This window comes from Camelus ferus, chromosome 16, assembly GCF_009834535.1.
Source record: "Camelus ferus isolate YT-003-E chromosome 16, BCGSAC_Cfer_1.0, whole genome shotgun sequence".
NCBI classification, from domain to species: Eukaryota; Metazoa; Chordata; class Mammalia; order Artiodactyla; family Camelidae; genus Camelus; species Camelus ferus.
In genome coordinates, this window is record NC_045711.1 from 43228632 (window position 1) to 43251159 (window position 22528).

General features: G+C 42.0%; 1 protein-coding gene across 2 annotated transcripts in view; it reads right to left on the minus strand.

Moving 5' to 3' along the window:
• MYO1D (myosin ID) overlaps positions 1 to 22528 on the minus strand; it is a 304232-nt gene that overhangs the window by 193274 nt on the left and 88430 nt on the right. For both annotated transcript variants that reach the window (XM_032457713.1, XM_032457714.1), the window contains exons 4-12: positions 21484 to 21649; positions 19729 to 19782; positions 18453 to 18548; positions 14430 to 14546; positions 12389 to 12592; positions 8498 to 8643; positions 8298 to 8412; positions 4065 to 4235; positions 486 to 556 (exon numbers count right to left, since the gene is read on the minus strand). In XM_032457713.1, coding sequence (XP_032313604.1) covers positions 486 to 556; positions 4065 to 4235; positions 8298 to 8412; positions 8498 to 8643; positions 12389 to 12592; positions 14430 to 14546; positions 18453 to 18548; positions 19729 to 19782; positions 21484 to 21649 — 1140 coding nt within the window. The remainder of the gene's footprint in view (positions 1 to 485; positions 557 to 4064; positions 4236 to 8297; positions 8413 to 8497; positions 8644 to 12388; positions 12593 to 14429; positions 14547 to 18452; positions 18549 to 19728; positions 19783 to 21483; positions 21650 to 22528) is intronic.

Genomic DNA, 22528 nt, shown 5'->3' on the forward strand with positions numbered 1-22528 from the left:
GGATACCAGTTCCTCCAGAAAACGGGGCAACACTCCTCACCCTGGGTTAATAACTCCTCCTCAGAGTTCCCACAATGTCTTGTGTGTCTCCAGTTTAACCCTCTCCATTCTTCACTATAGCGACTTATTGTGTATCAGCTTGCACCCTCCACTAAACTGTCAGCGTCTTCAGAGTAAGGCCTGTGTCATCCATCTTTCTCAACGTACTCTCGAGGTTTATTTATCCATCAGTTGACTTAGACTGAGGGCCAACTATGCCAGGAATTGTGCACGCCCACATGGTGTGCGTTTAATAAATGTCTGAAAAGCAAGGGATGAGTGATGCGATGCCAATGTTTTGAGTGCAGAAATTAAAATACACTGGCATGAGAAACGGCTAAAAAATGCAGATGAATAGGAAAACAGTTTATATTTTTCCTGATTATGTTTTCTAAAGTGAGGCTGTATGCAAGTCATCACGCCAGGTTCCAGAGTGAGATACTCACACCACGTCCCCGGCGTAATGTCGGATTCGAAAATCTCGATCAAACTCCAGGATTTTGTCCGAGGCGCAGAGCTAAGAAAAATCAGCAAGGAGATGGTTTTGATAACGGCACATTTTCACTTTCCTCCAACTTAAAAGAAAATGATGAGAATGTCTCAAATCACGATATCATTATGAATGAAACCACAGTATGCAGGGCTTAATTTGGCGAATGTGGCATAAAGACCATGAGCGTTCCCCGGAAGTCCAGATGGCCAGGCTTCATTTCCCGGCCACTCTTGCAGTTGGAAATGGCCAAATGACCAAGTTCCGGGCAATAGTAGGTGAGTGCAGGTGAGGGGAGGTGAGGCTCTTCCAGGCCAAAGCTCCTAAGGAGTGGATGATTGACTGTCCTCTGTACTTTCTTTTCACCTCCCACCAGCTGGATGTAGAGAATAGTCCTGAGGGGATGGAAGAGCCAGAAGGAAGAAGAACTGGGTCCCTGCGAGGGAAACAGACTTGTACTGTCCATGACACTTAAACCTTGGCTGCCACCTTAACCCACAGCCCAGCCTCCCCCGACTGACAGAGCTGAAGGAGGCCCGTGCTGAGGGGGTGCCGTCTCCAAGCATGTACATCTCGCTCAACACTCACACCTGATATCTGAAGGAAGCATTATGGGCTCTCCTGTGCTTACATGGAAACGGAGGCTCAAACCGGCTGGGTAACCAGCCCAAAAAAAAAAAAAAAAAACCAAAAAAAAAAACCAGGCCATGGAGCTGGTGAGCGGTAGCTCTGGGAAGGATCTGTGGGACCGAACGCAATGCCTGTTCTCTCCTATGTACACCACAGCCTGGCTCGCCCATCTTCCGCTAACCTGGGACTCCAGGCCTATCATTTCACAGAAGATCAACCTTCTGTAGCTGCTTCTTACTGAAGAGGAATTTGATGGAAAGGTGGTGTTTACGTAGCCCTTGGACTCTTACGACTTCCTGCAAGTTCCTGATGACAGTAGCACCTAGATTCTCTGTCCACCCTGTGGAGGATCACGCGATACCCTACAGGTTCCAAAGCAGACGTCTAAGAATCCACAGGCATTGAGCACGGTTACATACAAAGGCCACTTAGCCTGGAGTGTTAGATGACGACTAACCCCAGCCAGGATGGCGGGTTCTACGTGGATGTCGGGACTGTTAAAGGAATAATCAGTCTACTCATTCAAAAAGTGAGTAATTCCAGGAAGCAAGCGTCAGGCTTCTGAGGTTCAGATCTTGGCTCTACCATCCACGTGCACTGTCTCCTTTAGTAACTACTTATTTCAGGGAGTTGTTCTGGATGTTAAATGAACTATGGATACCAAAGTGTCTAACATGCAGAGGGGTCTGCAAAATATTTAATTCTTCTTTCTTCTCTCTCTCATTAACCACTTTTTACAACACCCCTTTTACTTGGAAACCCCCAAAGGAAAAAGACTCAAGAGACATCTATAGTAACTGAATAACTCTTACATTTGGATACGGCAAAGTCTTCACTGATCTAAGCACAGAAGGCTTTCAATTTTTCTTTCTTTCAAATTTATTGAATCATCTGCCTGCCTCTCCGTAACTTAAATGCATAAAAAAAAATTTAGCCCCTAAATAATTATAAGCCAGAAACCTCTTATTTAACCTGTCAATGACAGTGGCTGATCATTAGTAACTGATACCAAATGATAATACCTAGTTTGACATGCACGATAAGAGCACTGATTTAACAGAAAGATTCACAGTGATGAAAACATCCTAACAGCTTGGGTATTTCATTTCTTTCCTTCATAAGGCAAAAACCCCAGAAAAGAACACACAAAAAATTTCCATCTCAGGATCTGTCTGAGGGATGCTGCTGAGAAAGGCAGGAGATACCTGGGTTAGAGCTGGGAAAACCTGTGCTCCCATATTAAAAAAGAAAAAGAAAAAGAAAATGGAAAAGAAAACAATTTCCATCTTCACAGACAAATTACTATTTAGCATTTCCTATCAAGTCAGTGGCAACTGCTTAAAAGTCCATGTACAGTTGCTGTGTTAAATATGAAACTGTATTTCAGAATAGTGGTTTGATAAATTCAAGTGTAGAAATGACCAAGGTGAAACGTAGCAAAATGAGGTGATTTCTCACGGGAGAATCATAGTTATTTACTTAAGTAAAGTGGAGCCTTGCCGGTTTCAGTTTAAAATTCAGTATTTCAGAAGATTTATTTGGTATGATCGTGACCAACTCAATCTGACAAACATGGATTGTCTAGCATCTGGTGGGCACAATCTAGGCAAGTCTCCAAAACCTGAACTGTGATGATGAGGGACTTTTATAACCAGCCCCTCAGAGGTGGTGGGACATTCACCCATGTAAGTATGCTACGTTTCAGAGCACCACTCAGAATTATTTAAGTGGCTTCTAACTTTGCTCACTGCTCTGTCCCCAGCACCCAGGCTGAACCTGGAAAAGGAGAGTCACTTGTTAAGTGTTTGTGTTATACATGGGGAATGACTGAGAGACTAACTCTAGCTAGAACGCTCATGTCAAAGGTCAGACCACAGTATCTGAAAGCCAACTTATGGCAGGCTACAAGTTAATTCTCAGTAATAGGCCACGGAGGGTATTTTAGAAATAAACTGGTCTATAGTCAATATTCAGCCAGTAATCTATTACTTGATGATTTGTCCTTTCTTCTAGTTAACTGTGGAATTCTACTGCTCTGATTACATAATTCCAAAAGGGACAAAGTTAGAAAATAGATTTATTCATGCTAAAAAATGACAGTGCGTCATGGATTTATATGGAATTACGGAGGAGCAGAAATGTTTGCCCCTTTCTTTACGGAAGTGAAGAAGCATGGGGCCTGTCTTTCCTTCAGCTGATGGCTGCAGGACCAGCCTGTATTTGAAGGGACCACTGGGGATGGCAGTGTGTCTCTCCTAGGACAAGCATGATGGCAAACATACTACATGCAAGGCCCAAGGCTCGGCAAAGGTCTGACAACCTCCACTGCCACCAATGATCATGGCAATGTGATCTGTTGAGAATGTTTTTAGAATGTGAAAAACAGGGACTGACAAAGGATACCCGTTCATTTAAGGATCAAGTTTCCTTACAACAGCTAGGATTACAGCTAGAATTTCTCTGTTTTCAAGAAAGTCACAGAGTCTGAGAAACCACGGCAGAGCCCATGTACAGTATTTTTATAACGGGGGATTACAGTAAAAAGTCAAGGACAAAAGCTATTTCAGTGCCAGAATTATCAGATGCAGCAGCAAAATTCTAGCACAGGAACAAGGACTCTGTACCTATTGGTTATAAATGACATCATGCTTTCTAAAGAATCATGTTCATTTTTTCCTATTTCTAGCAAATCAAATAGTCTAGAGCTCCCTCTCGTGGACGCTATGATTTTTAATCAGTCTCGTCAGAACTTGTCCATAGCAGTGAATCACTTCATGGATGCTGATGGTCTTTCTTCGTCGAGTGGGCATTCTTTCAACCCAATCTATAAAATCGTTAATTCTGTCAGACAGTGAGGGAAGTCTTAGAGATCAAAACGAGAGGAAGCTGTCATCATGCACACTACCTTCCGGCTAGAAAAATGACCGTGTTTGGCCAGTTTACTGTTCAGTGCTTCCAGGAACATTTCATCGGTGACTTTGCCCACGTTCATGCAGGCGTCATCTAGGATTGGAATGATCCCCTTGTGCTGCTGCTCCACCAGGTCCACGATGATCTGATTGTTGAAGTAATCGATCTGTAGGACACAGAGAGAAGGCAATTCCAGAGGGGACAGCGACCAGGAACAGGCACACCACCAACGCCTCCGTGTCAATCAGGAGTTTAACTTACTTTGATGACAACCACACGAATAACATTGGGGAGGTATAATGCTACAATGAGCACACATTCTTACAGAGGCTTTTTTAAAAATTCATTTGTTGACTTTTCATCATAAAACACTTTGTCTTAAGTGAGTACAGCTCAAGGCAAAAATTATAAAGCAGATAACGTTTCTCCCATCCCTGACTCTTGTTTTAATCCTGTCTCCATACCCTGCACCTAACCTTTCTCTTCAGACTCTCAATCCCCCCATCTGTTTGCTGTTAACCATGAGACCCAGATTCCACTAAGTACCAACAAATAACCTAGAGGTGTTATTTGAGCTCTCACTTGGCAAAGTGAAGGTGTTACGCAGAACCTGCATTTTTAGTTATACGGCCCTGGGTGACTAAAATCCCAAAGGGCATCTCCTCCAGCTTCCCCAAACTTAAAAAAAGCATCCATGGGACTAACAGAGTTTTTCAGGGTACCATATAAAAAAAAATTAATTCTGAGATACAAGTATTCACAAGGATAAGAATAAGCTTTTCATTTGCCTCCATAAGCTGAACTGAGTTACAACTTGCCTCTTTAGCAACTCCAACACACACATGGTTTGTGTTAACAATCCTCCGCTACACCTGTTTATTCTGAGCCTGCAGCACACATATCCCCCCGCCCGCCCCCCCCCCCACGGAAGTACGCACGGGCCTGACTCAGGCAAGCTGCACATCATTTGAAGACGGGCAGGTCACCATGCATTTCAGTCCTGTGTGTTGATATTTCCCATCCCATCTAGGAGGCGCCTGCACTTAAGAGTTGTCTCTGTTACCTTCTGTAAGATCGACACGCTCACAACAGACTATTACAGCGTCTTGTGTGTCCGTGTTCCATGCTATGCGAAATCCAAGGACTCAGGCCAGCTATTCAGCTCTGGCTTTCAGCTCCATTCCTGGCCTTCCAAGTCCTCCTCTGTATTCCATGGACTGAAAGTCTGCCAACTGGATGGCTTTTACGTTCTTTTTTATGCTTTTCTGGTTTGTCTAAATCAGGGATTTTTTCAACAGAGGGCGACTTTGCCCCCCCGGGGCATCTGGCAATGTCTGGACACATTTTTGATGGCGACGACTAGGGGGATACCGCTGGCATCCAGTGGGAGAGGCCAGGGACACTGCTAGCCACCCTACACTGCACAGGACAGGCTCACAGCAGTTATCTGGTCCAAGACGTTAGTACAGACATGGAGAAGCCCTGGTCTTAGTATTTCATTGTGGGCACTTACTACATTTCCAGTTAGGGAAAAAATATTCTTAAAATGCTCAAAAAGCAGGAACTCTAAATTAATAGCTGAAATCTTAGACTTTGGGACTATGGAATTAAAGACTAAGTCTTTTGTCCCAAGGACAAAAGAATTAAGTTCCCTAAATTCCAACTGTCTAACCTAAAAGTGATTAGTCTTTGCCGAAAAGTCCAGGAACTTTTAGTTCACAGTTTGATGTTCCTTCAAACATCGCTTAAAATCATGGTTTTCCAACCAGGTTCTTCTAGCCGCTTGACATTCCCAGGAGGTTTTTCGGGGGATGCAGGGAACAGAGAGATGTGATGGGACAGCTCAGGGGCATGGGTTCTGGGCCTCCCATCCCAACTCCAAATGAGCAGCTTTGGGCCTGAGAGTCAAGTTCTCAGCAGCTAAAAGTGACTTGTAAACCACTGTACCAAAAGCATGTAAAAGTGAATCAGCCAGACATTAGGAACCTCCTGATGGACGTTCACACACCACCTATGAAACAGGCTGGCAGAAAAACACTGACTGTGAAACCACTCAAGACTGTAGATCTAACAGCAGATGTAAAGGACTCACAAGGCACAGAGAAACATAATTAGATGACACCTCGGGAATCGGATTAGCAAAATCCAGACAGCAGGAAACTGCAGAAGAAACAACTTGTTCTTTCAACAAAAGATTGCAAGGGAAAAAAAAGAAGTGAAAGAGAGAGGATAAAATCTATGGATCCGTGCGAGACTTATCAACCAGCCACAATGTAAGAAACTTACCTGGATCCAAATTCACACAAACTGTACAAATAAAACCCAAAACTCTAAGACAACTGAGAAAATGTGAAAATGTGAACACTGGCTGGATAGCTGATGAGATTAAGGAACTACTGATAATTTTTTTGGTGTGATAATGGTATTGTAGTTATGGTTTTTATAGAAGTCTTTATCTTTTAGAGAAACACACTGAAATATTTAGAGATGAAATAGTGGGATGTCTGAGATTTGCTTCAAAATAATCTAGGGGTGGACGAATGACACAAGACAGGCAATTCACTGGTAACTGTTAGAGCTGGGTGATCGGTACATTGAGCTTGTTATACCGTGATCTCTGCTCTTACGTATGCTTGAAATTTTCCATAATGAAAAAAAAGTTTAAAAATTAATCACTATGTTCAAAAGTATGGGATTTTTAAAGGAAATACTTGCCTGGGATAGAGATTCTAATTTGGGGACCTGGCACGTGGTCAGTAACTGTTATCTTGGGAGTTAGCCGTCTGTTGCCTCTAGGAAACATATTTTTTGGTTGATTTCACTAGAATTTTTGCAAAGGGCTTCTGCTCCTTTTTCAGATGTTTGAAATACCCTACTGCAGTTGTTGACTTTTCCCTTGATCAACTATGACTGTGGGATTTCATATTCTGATTGTTAAAGGGTATTTTTGACCAGTATCTTTGAGCCATATCTGAATAATGAGTTTTATGATTAAATTTGCTATAAAAATCTAAGTCCCATTTATAATTGTATATTATATAACAGATTTGTTCTAAGAAAGCTGTATATAAATTTAATTACATCTTAAATGTACTATGAGAGTTTACTCTTTCAATTAAAATTGTAGGTAGTCCTATTATAAAGTAATAATGCACCCTTTGGCTTATTTGTAAATAGGTAAAATTTATACTAACATCCTTGAACAACATTTTTCGTGGTATTCTAATATTTAACCCATGATGGAAGGCAAAGAAGCAATTTGAAGCAGGAAAGCTATTCATTATACCGCTCTCTTGTTCTAGACAAGCGGAGATAGAAAGGAGGAGGTAGGAAGGAATATAAAAGTAATTTAAATGTAGCAATTCAAATAGCTTTTCACTGCTATTACATTGGCTATCAAAAACAAATACTGGCTTTTATTTTTATTGTCTATACTATTTGGCAAAAGGATAAACACAGAAACTTACAGAAACTCAGAAGTCTCTGTATTTTTCAAGTCAGTTCTAAGAATTCTTTAAAAATACAAATTTCAAAGAAAGTTACTAGGTCCCACTGCTGTCATGAGCAGGAGGTCTCGTGGTCATGTTTTTAGCTGTGATCTGTGGCACTGTGCCCTGGCTACCCAGTCCTACTGTCCGGCTCTGTCTGACCAGACTACGGACAAACATTAAAGTTCGCAAAAAGCCATGAGGAGAGAGGTGATACCTGGAGTGCGGCACAAAGGAAAGGAAATGGAGATCAGAGTTAATACAGCTGTTCCATGCCTGGGCCTCAGAGAATATGGACCTCATTAACTAAAGACAAGAAAATGCCACTGGGCTTACAAAAAAAAAAAAAAAAAGGAGGGAGAAGAAACTCAACTTGGAAGCAAAGTTCAACCAATGTCAGGCAAAAGTTGCTGCTCTGAATAACCTATAAATGATGCTAAACTCTAAGAGATATATGTGAATCAAGAAGCCCACATGGGATCAGCTATAAAGCGAAAATGTTAAGTTTACTGATTTTTAACTCGGCATTTTCTGGTCACCAGCCGGTGGCGGGGGGGAAGGGTGGCTGTCAAATCAGAGAAATCTCAGCTATCAACTCTGGGTATTTACATTATCTCAGAAAGGCAAGCGAAGGTGTAGGTGTTTCAAGCACCGAAGAGGGTCTGAAGACACACCTAAGACGGTAAGACCGGACAAGACCACGGACACGCGACGCACACTGCCTGCAGGAGGCCACTCACGTGTTTCCAGGGGATCCCCTCCCGCTGGTACTCCTCTTGTTCCTGCTTCAGGACCAGCTGGATAAACAGCTGCTGGAGCTTTTCGTTGCAGTAATTGATGCAGAACTGTTCAAAGCTGCAAGAAAGGGGGTCAACTAGGCTCAAACAAGTTAAAAAATAAAAAATAAACAACAGGGTGTTAAGTGTCCTCTCTGGTTTACCTGTTGTTGTCAAAGATCTCAAAGCCGTAGATATCCAAGACGCCAATCACCGTGTTTTTCCCGTGGGTCGTGGTGTCAGAGCTCTTGACCTCAATGATATCGTTGATGCGAGAAACAATCCAACAAAAAAGGCGCTCATAGATAGCCTGTGAGGAAAATGACACAGTAAATCCCTGCCTGTTTGGAAATGAGTCCTCTGGATCTGCGATAAGTTTTAAATTCCTAGCGACCTCCTCCTTACCATGTAGCGTAGCCGTCATTACCCTAAGCTGAAAAACGAGAAATGCAGAGCATAAAAAAAAAAAAATCACAAGATGTCTGCAAAACTAAAGAAAATGGTTTAGATTTTTTACAAGATTATCATCGGACGCTACAAGTGTTGTAGGCTAACAGCATTCCTTAGGTGTGTCCCTCTGCCCCACGACACCAGTAATTTGCCCACAGCCTCATGTAAGTCACTTCATGGCTTTAAGTCAATCTCATCAACTATAAAAAGCAGGGAACCAATGAGTTCCATGTTCCACTAAAGCTCTGTGGATTCTGTATATGTCAACATTGATTTATAATGGAACCAGAAGGTCACCCTTTCAAATTCCTTGAGAATCAGAACCACATCCTGTGCACAAGGACACACACACCAACACACATGTGGACAAAGGCACCATGCACTCGCACTCATTCACATCCTGACCAGCGTGCTCTGCAATGTCACACCTTTACAAAGCCTCTCCTTTACATCCCCCTGCAGCTCCCACCCTCCTCACCTATATACAGCTATACACATCACCTCCATTCTTCACCTCCCTGCTATCCTTCCCTCCACTCCAGTCTTCCCTCATCTCCCACTACTCCACTGAAATGGCTCAAGGACCACCAGCACCTCTATGTGGAAACTTTCTTCTACCTCTATGTGGGCATCTCACTCGGACACTCAGCATCACTCAACCTAGTTTCCCACTCTTGTCTTCAAAGCATCCTCCTTTCCGGGATGCAGGGTACCCTGTTTTCTTAATTTTCTTCTTATTTCACTGGCTGCTCCTTCTTGGTGACCTTTAGTAGGTTTTCTTCTCTCCCTAACCTCTTCAAGTTGGAGTTCCTCCTTGTCTTCATTCCCTGTCATCTCCTCTTATCTCATCCAACACTACAGAACAGTAACATAATACTACTTCCAAATGGACCATCCCTACGCAGACCTCCCCTCTGGGCTCCAGGCTCCCGTGCCTGACTGCCGACACTCAGATGTCTCACGGCCACCTCAAACGTATGTCCTGCCAGGACCACTGAGCTCCCCACCCCCCGAAACTGCTCCTATCCTACTTTTAACCGTGAATAAACAGCAACAGAAATCTAGGAATTCATTCATTCATAAAATATTTGGTGAGTACTTATGATGTGCAGGTTGTTGGAGACACAGTACTTAGTGACATGAACATTGTCTCAGTCTCCAAGGATCTCAGGGGGTAGAGTAAAGGAAAAAAAACCACACACACACAGACACACACACAGATGAGGTGCATGGGATCTGAGGAGAATTCAACCTCTTCAGTGTTCAGCAAGGCCAAGGATGGCTTGTCCGAGAAAGTGGGCTGACATCAGAAGGATGAGTAAGAGTTAACCAGGTGAGAGGGGAGAGCAGAGCAAAGCAGGGAGAGAAAACAGCATGTGCAGAGCCCTGTGGCTGGAAGGATAAAGGGATAAAGACAATGTTAAGGCTTGAGAGAGGTCTAATATGGTGGCATGGAGAAAGGAGGCTGGAACATGACATGAAAGGAGACAGCAGAGGTGGGCTGGGGCCAGACCATGTCAAGGAATTACCCTTGATTTCATCATTCCCCAGAACAAGAGGTCCTGTGGATTTTATTTTCCAAGTACAGTCTGTCTCAAATCACCCTCTTTTCTCCATTTCCATCACTACCTTCCTAGTCCAAGCTGCCGTGGTCTTTCTCCTGGATTACTGAAATATCCCCTTAATTGGTCTCTCTGCTTCCACCCCCGCCCTACCCACCACCCCGTAAAATTCCCCATACTAAGGCCAGAGCAAGCGTTTAAAAAATTCAAACTTGATATTATTCCTCTGCTTAAAACCCTCCACTCTCTTCTGCACTTCAATAAATGCAAATTCCTCCCAAGACCAAAAACTAAGCCTGAGATTTACAAGAGTTTAAAAAAAAAAAAAAGGAAAATGAAGCAACCCAATCAATCAGCAAAAAGGAAAAAGAGAAAAATCTAAACTTGGGAAAATAAAATATTCGCCAGAGGGTAACGGACAAGCAGGTTAAAGAGATGAGCTCTTACAAATGGACAATTAAAAAGCTAACAGCCCCAAAGAAACATGTACAACACGTACACCCAGGCAATTCTCAGAACAGATTTAAACATGTTAATAAAAAAAAAAAAAAAAGAAAGGATGCTTAAATACACTAGCAATGAAAACTAAAGGAACAGTCAGGTATCACTGTATACCCGTAAAATCAGTCATTTAAAGTTTAAAATCAGTGTGTCCTTTGACCTGGCAAGCTCCTTCCAGGGAGTCCATCCAACGGAAGTAAAAGCCCTGGTATGTAAGGAATGATGTGCGAGGACTGTAGCATACGTCAGAAAGAAAAGGAAACAAGTTAACAAGCGGAGTGACTCCAGAGGGGGATGGTGGCTAAATCATGGCGCCATCACCACACACAGACGCTGAAAGCAGTGGGACCATCAGGCGGCTTCCATGAAAGGGGGCCGTGCAGGTAAAGAGCTCTGAGCTTCCCGATCCATCGGCTTCTGCTTTTCTGAGAAGGTTTTCTGGCAGTGATGCTGTCATGGGGGTGCTGTTGAGATGTGATGGTCAAAAAGTACCAGTATTGTTTCTAAAAGCCTTAGCGTACTTTCAGTTAACGACTGGACACCTCGTCACAGAACTTCACTGAAAATGAAACTGAGATCAACACCAGGCTGTGAGATAACAGGAAATATACAGCGGTCGGTGCCCCTGGTTCCTGGCACAGAGCTCTTGCAACCCTTGTAATTCCCTAAGTGGTAAGAACCCAAGAAGCGTCTCTTGTTCTGGTATTTGTCTTTGACCTCACCCCTGGCACAGGGCTCCTGAAACCCTTGTAAATTCCTCAGTGATAAGAGCACCAGGAGCATCTTTCGTCCTGCTGAGGTGACGCTGAGTGGGCTCCTGGATGGCTCCTGTTTGGGGGCTGGTCACCAGAAACATCAAGTCATGGTTAGAAGCCTGGGATTTTCAGCCCCACCTCTCATCCTCCAGAGGGGGAAGAGGGGCTGGAAATGGAGTGCATAACTGATCATGCCTACATGAGGAAGCCTCCAGAAAGTCCCCAAAGTAGAGGGTTCAGAGACCTTCCAGGCTGACGAACACATCCACACCCTGGGAGGGTGACACACCCCTAATCCATGGGGCAGGAGCGCCTGCTCTCAGGACCCTCCCAGACCTCGCCCCATGGATCTCTTCATCCAGCTGTTCATGTGTACGCTTTTTCGTATCCTTTAATAAACTGAGAGATGTAAGTTAATGCTTCCCTGAGTTCTGTGAGCTGCTCTAGCAAATCAATTGAATTCAAAGGAGAAGTCACTGGAACTTCCCACCTATAGCTGGTTGGTGATAACCTAGTGTCTGAAGTGTGTGTGTGTGTGTGTGTGCGTGCGTGCGTGTGTTTGTGTGTGTGTGTGTGTGTGGCGGGGGTGGGAAGCAATCTTGCAGGCTGAGCCCTTAACCTGTGGGATCTGACACTGCCTCTGGTAGACAGTGTAAGAACTGAGTTACGTTGTAGGACACCCAGCTGGTGTTGCAGAGAACTGGTGTTGTGTGGAAACACCGACTGCCCCAACGTTAGAAACCGTGGCACCAGAGCCCTGGCGAGGCCGACAGGCTGCGGCTCCCACCTTGGCGAAGGCGTCCCTGCCGTAGCTGGCTTCTTGTTCCGTGTGCTGCTTGTCGATGACATCTCGACCTGTCGCCACCGTCCGGTAAAGGAGGGCTTTCTCCACCATGTCCGTCTTGGTCGACAGCAGTTCCGCTATGATTGACACAACCTTGCCATTTTCAATCAGAGGCGTGTCACCATCCACCACAAACTTTAAATTGCCCTGTGTCAGAAGAGGAAGAAAAACAAGACACTCATTTGCAACGAGATGCTGAAACGTGACGTCAGGGATCTATATGCCAATTTGGGGGAGAGTTCAAAGTGACCTTGTCTGTAGCCCTGTTGTCCTAAATACATTAATATCTCAACACATAAAAACCTAGTGCTTCATCCACTGTTTTCTTCTTCAGACACTGATCTATCTTTTAATTTCCAGTATGTTTTTGATGGATGGAAATTTTACATTTTTATGTAGTCAGACCTATGAATCTTTTGCTTCAGGGTTTCTCTTTCTTTGGTGTCATCCTTAGATCATTCCTACTCTGAAGATTATATGAATATTTAACATTTTCTTCCATTACTTATACAGGTTTTTCTTACATTTAAGCTTTTAACCCACCGAGAATGTAGGTTGGTATGTGGCGTAAAGTAAGAATCTATTTTCTCAGATGGTTATCTGCTCCAGTTCCACTAACTGGCTTTTCCTCCTGATTTGAAATATCACCTTTATTATGTATTAGTTTCCACCAAGTTTTTAAGTCTATTTATATCCCACTCATTCAATAAGCAATAAATACTTATTAACCATCTACCAAGTGTCCAGCACGTGAACTAATCTGATTAATCTGGTGCTGAATTTGTGCAACGAGTTTTAAAGCACTGTAGCTTTTATGACCATTTTAAACCTGGCAGAGTTAGTCATGCCTCCTCCCCTCTGAGCTCCTTACCCTATGACTCTCCTTTAACACATTTTATTCAGTCTTTGTACATATTTATTGTTTTGGTAAATTCTAGAATCATTATGTCAGCTGAAAAACAAAATTCCTCTTCAGATTCTGAAAGATTATTGTTGCACTGTATTTATAAACCAGTTGAAAGAATGAGACAACTGAGAACGTTAAAATCTTCCTAGTCAGAAACACTTATTCAATTAAAAATTTTTTTTTAATTTAATTTTTTTGGGGGGAGGGGTGGTAAACAGGTTTATCTACTCATTTGTTATTTTTAGTGGAGGTACTGGGGATGGAACCCAGGACCTCGTGCATGCTAAGCATGCATTCTATCAACTAAGCCATACTCTCTCTCAGAAACACTTATTTTAAGATAGTGTTTATATGCTGCTGTCTACTATTTTTCACGTAGGCCCTGCACATTTCTGATTCACTTAGAGTTTAGATCTTGTCACGGTAAAGTGAAAGGTAGTTTTTATTCCAGATCTGCATTCATGTTGTCACTCGGTTATTACCAGATTACATGTTAATTATATTTTCAACATCTGTAATTGTACGGACAGTAACGAAAGAACTCTGGCCCACGGCTCTTCAATTCTCACTTGGGTTTGATGTGTGGAAAACAGCTTGAGCCTAAGTCAGCCCATGTGGTCTACGGTGTTGGCTGCAATGAATGGGCTAAGCTTCTGAGTCAGTCAACTCCAACCTCTAAAACGAGATGATCTGAATTCTAGCTGTAATAACCTATGATTCTGTATTTCAAGTGCCATTAGAAATACACTCTGTTCAAAAGATTTTAGCTTATACCATCGGTGGTCACATCACCGTGGAATTCTTTTACCCTTGACATTAACCAGTGCAAAGTCTGACATAGCAGGAAGACAGTGAACTGAAGCCACAGTCTCAAAGCCTGCAGTGGCTGGGAAAAATCTGCCAAGACAAAACGAAACGATGGAGGCAACTAGAGATATAGTCATTTCTTCAAAACGTCAGAGAGATTTTCTCTACATAAATCACTTTTTACAAGTACAGGGAAAAATCCAAAACCTTCTGGAAGAACATCCCGTCTCCACAGGGAGACAAAGCAGTCTGAGAGGTGTCCCCACTCACCAAGTGAAGAATAGCGGCCAAAATTTTATATGCTGTTTGAATCTCCTCAGGTTTGAAGCCAATTACCTTCATGGCATCAGCTACTACTTTGAATTCTGCAGCATCATTGATAGACGACTAGGAATGAAAACAGGGAACTTAGGTCACAGACATTACACGTAAGCATTAAGATCTAAACATTACGAGACTACATCCAAGCGTAGCCAAGGTCTTGATGCCTTTGGAGAAAGTCACCCAGGGATGATGTGTAACCAGAGGAAATAAAGATGATCCCAGGGGTAGACACATAATGCTCCCTTGCATATGAGAGCCACTGTCACCCAAACCAAGCCGCAGGCACTTTTCTGGCACCTTCGGCGAGGGAGCAGGTCCTGAGCTGGCCTGGAGGAGCTCCGGGATGAGTGAGGGAAATGGCGTGGGATGTGAGCTCACAAGTGGAAACTCTGACTGAGGGAGCCTCCAAGACACAGGTTGAGCTATTGTCGTCTGTGGCTTTTTGTCCCACAATTAGTCCTGTCCAGGAACAACACTCCCACACTCGTACGGTCAGGCTCTCTATTCCACAGGTGAGGAAGGGCAGGTTCCCAAAGCAACGTGCCCTGCCTTAGTCATTCAGCAAGCCAGTAAACAGCCTGCTACTAGAACGCCACTTTTGCCAGCATTCAGTAAACATTCAGCATGTCAGAGCTAACTGGGACCGGGGGCGGGGGGGTGGGGTTGCTGTAGAATGAATGTGTTCCCCCTGCAATATGCACATGTCAAAATCTTAACCGTCAGGGCGACAGTGTTAGGAGGTGGGGCCTCTGGGAGGTGACTGGATCTTCAGGGTGAGGCCCTCATGATGGGATGAGTGCCCTTAGAAAAGAGGCCCCAGAGATCCCCGCTCCCTTCTGCCCTGTGAGGACACAGCAAGAAGGCACCGTCTTTGAACCAGGAGGCCTGCCCTCACCAAAGGCTGACTCTGCAGGCACCCTGATCTTGGACTTCCCAGTCCCTACAACTGTGAGAAATCAACATTTGTTGTGTATAAGCCACCTCGTTTATGGCATATTTGTTGCAGCAGCCCGACTAGAGTAAGACACGGCTTCACAGATTAATCACCTGCCTTGAGGATCTGTAACCCTCAGGCTGGAAATACAAGCTTTTCGATAGAAATTCACAGTAAAGCAATGGTAACTGCCTGTCTTAGGAGTTTTCCCCGAGCAGCAGCTGCAGAGGGCCTGATCCTTTCCTTGGCGAGTTTCCCCTCCAGCCAGGACGCAGAGACCTGGCCTGACGCTCACCTGTTAAGGAAGAGCGCAGGGAGGGTCCTCTCTGCCTGATGCGCACATGTTTCTCTAATGTCCAGGACACAGCCAGGCCAGCTCCTCCACCTCCCAGGTCTCTGAGTGAGACACTTAACCTTGTTGAATTTCAATTTCCTTATGGGTACCATGGCCATAATAATGGTCTTTCTTACAGGGCTGTTGTGAAAACTGAATGAGAATTTATATACAGCCTCTCTCCCATTCCTAGCACATGAATAGCACTCAAGTATCAGATATTACTATTATTAGAAGCTGCAACCATGTCGAAATTGCAAAGAAACCAGATGAAAAAAAAAAAAATCTACATGTCCTACTGAGGGGAACTGTCAGCCTCTGACCTAACAGCCTTTCCCCAACCCTACTCCTTCCTTGCTACTAGAGCTCTGATGTGTTTACCCCTCTCTGAATGCATGTGTTCTTCACGACTGTTCTCTCCCAGCCTCAGAGGTAAATCTTCACTGGTCTAAACTAATCTCAGGGATCTTACTTCCAAAGAGTGACTGGTCAGCCTGGGCATGCGATGCCATTCTGGTCAATTAAGACATGAGATTTCCCCAACTTATCAAGGGTTATAAGCCAGGGACACTTCCTCTGCCTGTGACTCCTGGAACTGCTGCTGCCATTTTGGGACCATGAGGAAAATCAACCTAAGCAGACCAGCCAAATCCAGGGAGGATGGCAGAACTATAAGTTAGAGAAATAAACAAAGATCGGGGTCTCAGTTGATGTTGTTAAGAGATTGATTTAACCGACTCTGGAACGGCTTCTTCTCAGTGAGATATTTAAGTTCCTTATTGTTTTTGGAGACTTTTATTTGGGTCTTACCTTACCTGCAGCCCAGAATATCTTAATTGTACATGAGTCTTATATTTTAGGATAGCTAAGTAAAATTCTCTGATACAGAGTGCAATACTTGACAGTTATTAAGGTCATTCTATTAATTTATATTTGTTTACAAGGGAAGATATTAATGATTATATTGCAATGTAATAAAAGGTTTATTTACTCAGTATTTTGTGTGATTCCGTGTATAAATATATACATATAAACTGCTGTTATCAATAATTATCTCTGAGTGGTGAGCTTTAGTATATTTTTGTTTCCTTCCGGTTCTTCTTTATTTTAGGTTTTGACTATGATCAGCTATTACTCCTCTGTTTTTATTAGAGAGGCAGAAAAAAAGGAAGGGGAGGGATAGGAATGGAAAACTTCGATGAAAAGGGAAACTGAGCTAAATTCAGCTTAGGAAAAAAGCTAAAAATACTTGCTTTCTGTGGGGGTTCTATATGATCTGGCCAAAAGTCATTTGGTCAATAAGATAATTTGATTTAAAAAGACTATTTCCAGTCGCTGGCTTTTTAAGTGTTGATTTTACAACCTTCTATCCATCTTTAAGCACCTCGGGCCTACTCTCAGAAAGCTGGAGTGTCTCCCTCTGTTGTTTTGTTTGCTTTCAATTAATTTTCAGCCAAACATCTGCTCTCAGATGACTGTAAAAGTAAAAAAAAAATCATGCAACTTAAATGTCAAGCAATGGAAAATTAATTGCAAAACCCTAAATATCATTTGTTTTTATGCATGATAATAAAAATACAGCTAAACCAGTAATGCGATAGAATTAACTAAAGATGAATAGCAAAAATTAAAAAAAAAAAAGAAAACATCTTCCACATCTTAGATTCTTTCCTTTTATAAATTCTTTTATCCTCCCCACCCCCCAACTACAAAAGCAACAAACTTAAAAAGAATTTTTGGGGGATGGGGGAGGTAATTAGGTCCATTATTTATTTATTTATTTTAATGGAGGTGCTGGGGATTGAACCTAGGACCTCGTGCATGCTAGACATGTGCTCTACCACTGAGCTGTACCCTCCCCACCCCCTGCACTTTTAACTATAGAAGCAACCTGAAATAATATGGAAGAAGCAGAAGAACGCAAGTATCCATAACCTCATCCATCCGAGGAACAAGTAAAACCTTAGTCTATTTCCCTCCATAACTTATTTCATGTCTTTACATACCTTTCCCTCAACAAAAATGGGTAACCCTATAGTCACTGTTTTATACCCTACTATCAACAGATTACTGTATCAGTAGGACTAGTTTCAAAATGGCTAGTAGAAATTACACATATGGCAGAAAACTAATTAGAAATAAAAGAGGAAAAAGATCTGCCTCTGTGTGAGCAGGGGCTTACGTGCACAGGAAGGGGGGAAAAATGGAAAAAATTTGAAGGCTGACCAGAAATGGGTCACAAAACTATTTCCGGGATACATCAAACTCAGTATTTGAAGAAAATACTGAATGGAGATCTTTGATACTCATTTTCAACCAAAGTTGCTTTTAAGTTTTCTCTTGTCTTGCCAACTTGCCTTTGGCCAAATCATATGGTACCTTCTTTTGAGGTGGATTTCCTAATTGTAACAATATTTTTATAGTGTCAAAATGAAAAGGAATATGGTTAAAAACTAAAAGAAAACACAGGATCATGGGAGAGAAACTTCTTTCCTGTCAGGTAGAATACAGTAATGGTTATGAAGCAAAGTTGTTGAGTCAAAAATATGTTGAATCTCCCTCCCCGAGAATTTTAAAAGTAGAACAGAATAAAAGAGTCATTTATTTGCCTAAAGGCAGCAGGCTGGACCAGATAATTATTTAATGTCCTTTCTGGCTCTTCGATTCTATATTTGAATCACGTCAAAAAGGAAACCTTTACCTTTAATTGGGCTCCGACACGAATGTAGTTGTAGGATGAAAGGGATTTCTGGAGATGTAGTGAGTGCAGCATCTGCTCTGAACCTCCTTGCAGTAGCTGAAGAGTATTTAATTAAAAGTAAGTTAGCAAAATACATCAAACTACATACTGAACCCAATACACTCTACATTCTAACTTACTGATAGTCTAGATTTTATTCTCTTTCTAGGCTAATTCACTTAGGTCCTCCTGCTTCTAGCTTTGAAGATTTTTCTTTTTCACCTTGAAAATACATGGCTTCAATGTCATCAGCGATGGAAAATATTACACAGCCATGTGGACAATTACTGAAAAAGTCTTAGCCCTTTCACAACGTAACTGGCATGAAAGGCTCTTGCTTTGACTTTGGCTTGTTTTGCAGGCTGTGCTCTGTGATGGTCACCTGCTTACTGGCAGCCTCATTATCCAGACAGCAAAGTTGTGTTTCAAATTCAGAAAAAAAGTCAATATTGCCTCAGAACTAAGAGATGTCAGCAGCCAGTCATATGCTGAACCACACTGGAAACAAACAGCTCTTCCCCATCAGTCTCTGTATCTCAGGAAAGGACAGCTGGGTAACCAGGACTGTCCTGCTGGACAAAGACAGAAGTTTAACATGTTTACCTAAGTGGGGAAAAAGCGACAGTTTCTTGAAATAAACAAAACTCTTTTATATGTGGTAGAAAACTAGTTTACTGGAAAAATGGCAAATTGTTAACAAAAACCACAAATACAACATGGACGGTCCTTTTATACAGAGCATGAGATTTAGAAAGCACTACGTTGATATTCTCTATATTAAACTGGGTGCTTTGGTTTATTGAAAAGATAAAATTATTAGATTTCAAAAATTGTTTTTCCTAACCAAAATAACCTGAATTTGTATTCCCATCTCTAGAGAGCCTTCGAATGGGAACAACAGCTTCAATTCATAAATGAAACAAAATTTAATTTAACATATTCAGAATTTACCATTTCAAAAGCTTTTTACGGTCATTAAACTGGTACCTACACTGCAAAGAAACATAGCGGGTGCTCAGCTAAGGGGGTTATCTGACTGATTACCCACCTGCCAGCTCATTTTAACAGTCATGCTCGCTCAGTCTCTGAAGAAGCCCGTGGGGTAGGGTGTATGCGTGTGCATGTCATGTTTTGTGGGCCAATGGAGACGCAGGACGGGGGGAGCCCCGAATAAAAACATTTATTTCCGTGCAACTGAGCAAATGATTGATGATCTGGGTACCAGGAGCTCACTCACCTGATAGAAAGAATGAAAGCTTCTTTCCCCTGGTTGTTGCACAATCACTCGGGACTAAGAAAAAAAAAAAAACATTAATTTGAGAATGTACTCCTAAAACAAAATGAGAGAGCCACTTTCCCAGGCAATCCTGTATCAACAGTGCACTGAAATGTCCTCAGACCCCATAGATGGGACCGACCTAAAACTAGGTCTTCTCCACGGGTTTTCTGTGCAATTTTTTTTTTAAATTGTTTAAAACAGAGTTCCTTAAACTTTCTGAAAATGAAGCTATTTTGTCTTTTTTAAACTGGGAGCCTAAAGATGGGATTTTTTTAGGGGGAGGGAGTTGGAAGTGGGGCGAACAGGGAGGAATGTTTAGAAAGGAGTATTCCCTTCCTCGGGGTCTACTGGCATTTCAAAGAGCAGTGCCTCGTATCCTGCAATAAAGTCAGTTGAGCAAGACCTGTCTATAGAGACCTCTGCTTTAGACAGCTTCAAAAAGACTGCTCTTAAGAGAGGACTCAAGGTGTCTGTTCATTCCAGGGGATCCTTTTGACTGAATATATACACACAGTTAAGCCATGAAACATTTTGGGAAAAAAGACTGATAATAACTGGCATTTCTTGTCCGTTTTCAACCGACTCTGATAAAACACTTATTTCCTTAATAGTCTGACTTCAAGTTAACAAACATAAAGATTACACTGCCTTGTGCTGCCTTAAAGGTTGCTAAGGTGGGACTGGGATGCAAAACCCTGAACTGAGAAGGCATGTCAGTTCACATCTAAGCACAAGCCAAGGTGGAGACTTAACATGGTCAAGTTCAATCTTCACTGCAATAACCAGGCAAATCTAATCAAGATTAGTGTGAACACAACCTCTCTGGCAGTCCCCAAGAGGAAAGTGTTGACTGGAATCTTCTATAAATCGGGCCTATCATTCACACGGGCAGATAAAAACATACAGCCAGTTTTCACAGACAATGCAGTCCGCCTCACAATGAGGCTGTTCGATCAGGAAGTACACCTAGGCTACTAAAAAGCAGTGAGCAAACAGAAACTACAGGAAAATGAGATCTCAAGTTAATTAAAATAAAAACATGGGAGGACGTGTAAAAACAGTAGAAGTGGTTAGTCCCAAACGAGTTTTTGTTAAACTGTATCCTAAGGTTGACATTTATAACCCCTCCGACCCTCCCACACCTAAATCTTTATCTACAAAGTCTATAACTTTTCCCAACTTGATACTGTAAGTGCTCACAAGAGAACACAAAAAGAGATGATCTTGTCATGGGAAGCTAACTGAGGAGCAGGAAGCGACAGAGAACAGGACTAAAAACTATTTGGGAGCAAGAAAAGAAATTCTATAAATTTAATCAGGTTTTTTACAAAGCATTCAGTATTAACAGACTCAAAGATACAGAGAACAAACTGGTGGGTGCCAGAGGGGATGGGGTTGGGGGGGATGATCGAACTAGGTGCAGGGGATTAAGAGGTGCAACCTTCCAGGTATAAAATAAATAGGTCATGGGGATGGATTGTACACATAGGAAATATGGTCAGTAACACTGTAATAACTTTGTGTGGTGACAGATGGTACATGGTCTAATTGTGGCGATCCTTTTATAATGTATGAAAATACTGAATCACCACATTGTACACCTGAAACTAATATAATATCATATGTTAATTATAACTTCATGGAAAAGAGAAATCTAAGCTAAAAAATTTCAGTATTCACAAACATTACCCTCAGGAATTAAGCACACTTTACCTTTTCCAATAAGTAGTTATTGATATGTCCACCAATAGGGTCCCCTTTGAAATCGAAGTTGATATCCATGTATTTTCCAAACCTGCTTGAGTTATCATTGCGGTTGGTTTTGGCATTTCCAAAAGCTTCCAGGACGCAGTTGGACTTCAGCAACATATTCTTCACTCTTTAACACAGATACATGAAAGTCATGGTCATCAGTTTAAAAAGCTGGGCCTTTAAAGGCACTAGATTTCATTAAAAGACATGCAAATATTTCTACAAAGATGATGACTGTTTGCAATATCAAAAAAAAAACATTGCAAACAGCCTAAATATCTACGAATAGGGATGGAAAAAAATACATTTTTGTTTCCCAGTACGATAAATAACTGACATAGAAGGATGTCCAGAATATATTAATGAATGAGAAATTAAGTTGCAAAATAATATGTATTACATGCTCTGTGTGTGTGTGTGTGTGTCTGTGCACACACATGTGTTAATAAATGCTTACAAATCTGGAGGGGACAGCATACTTCACTATGGTTGCCTAGGTTGATGGGGTACATAGAATGAGATTTCAGGGAAATACCATCTTCTATATAATGCTGTATTTTTAAAAAAAAAATTTTTAATGAACATATTTTATTTACATACAAAAAAAAAAATCTTAAAAAGAGATGCTCTGAAAAGAAAGAATGGGTGATACAGAAAATGATTCCATTTTTAAAAGTACTTGCTTATAAACTCTAGAATAATGAAATTCATTGCATTTGGGTACACATCACAAAGGTGATCTTGATTAGTTTAGAAACTGCTCATCCTTTTGTCTGAAGCTGTATGGAATCTCTCCTTGGTACCAGGTATTTAATTCATTCTTTATTCAATGAATGTAACTCTCTATAGAGCAGTCCTCCCAATGAATACATTTTAATTTCATTCTAAGTTTGTGTCTTTTGTTTTTATTTCACTGACAAAATGCATCTGATGCGGGCATACTGCTGAAACACCCTCACGTATCAGATTCACTGTAAGCGACCCTACCACCTTTTCTCCTCGCCAA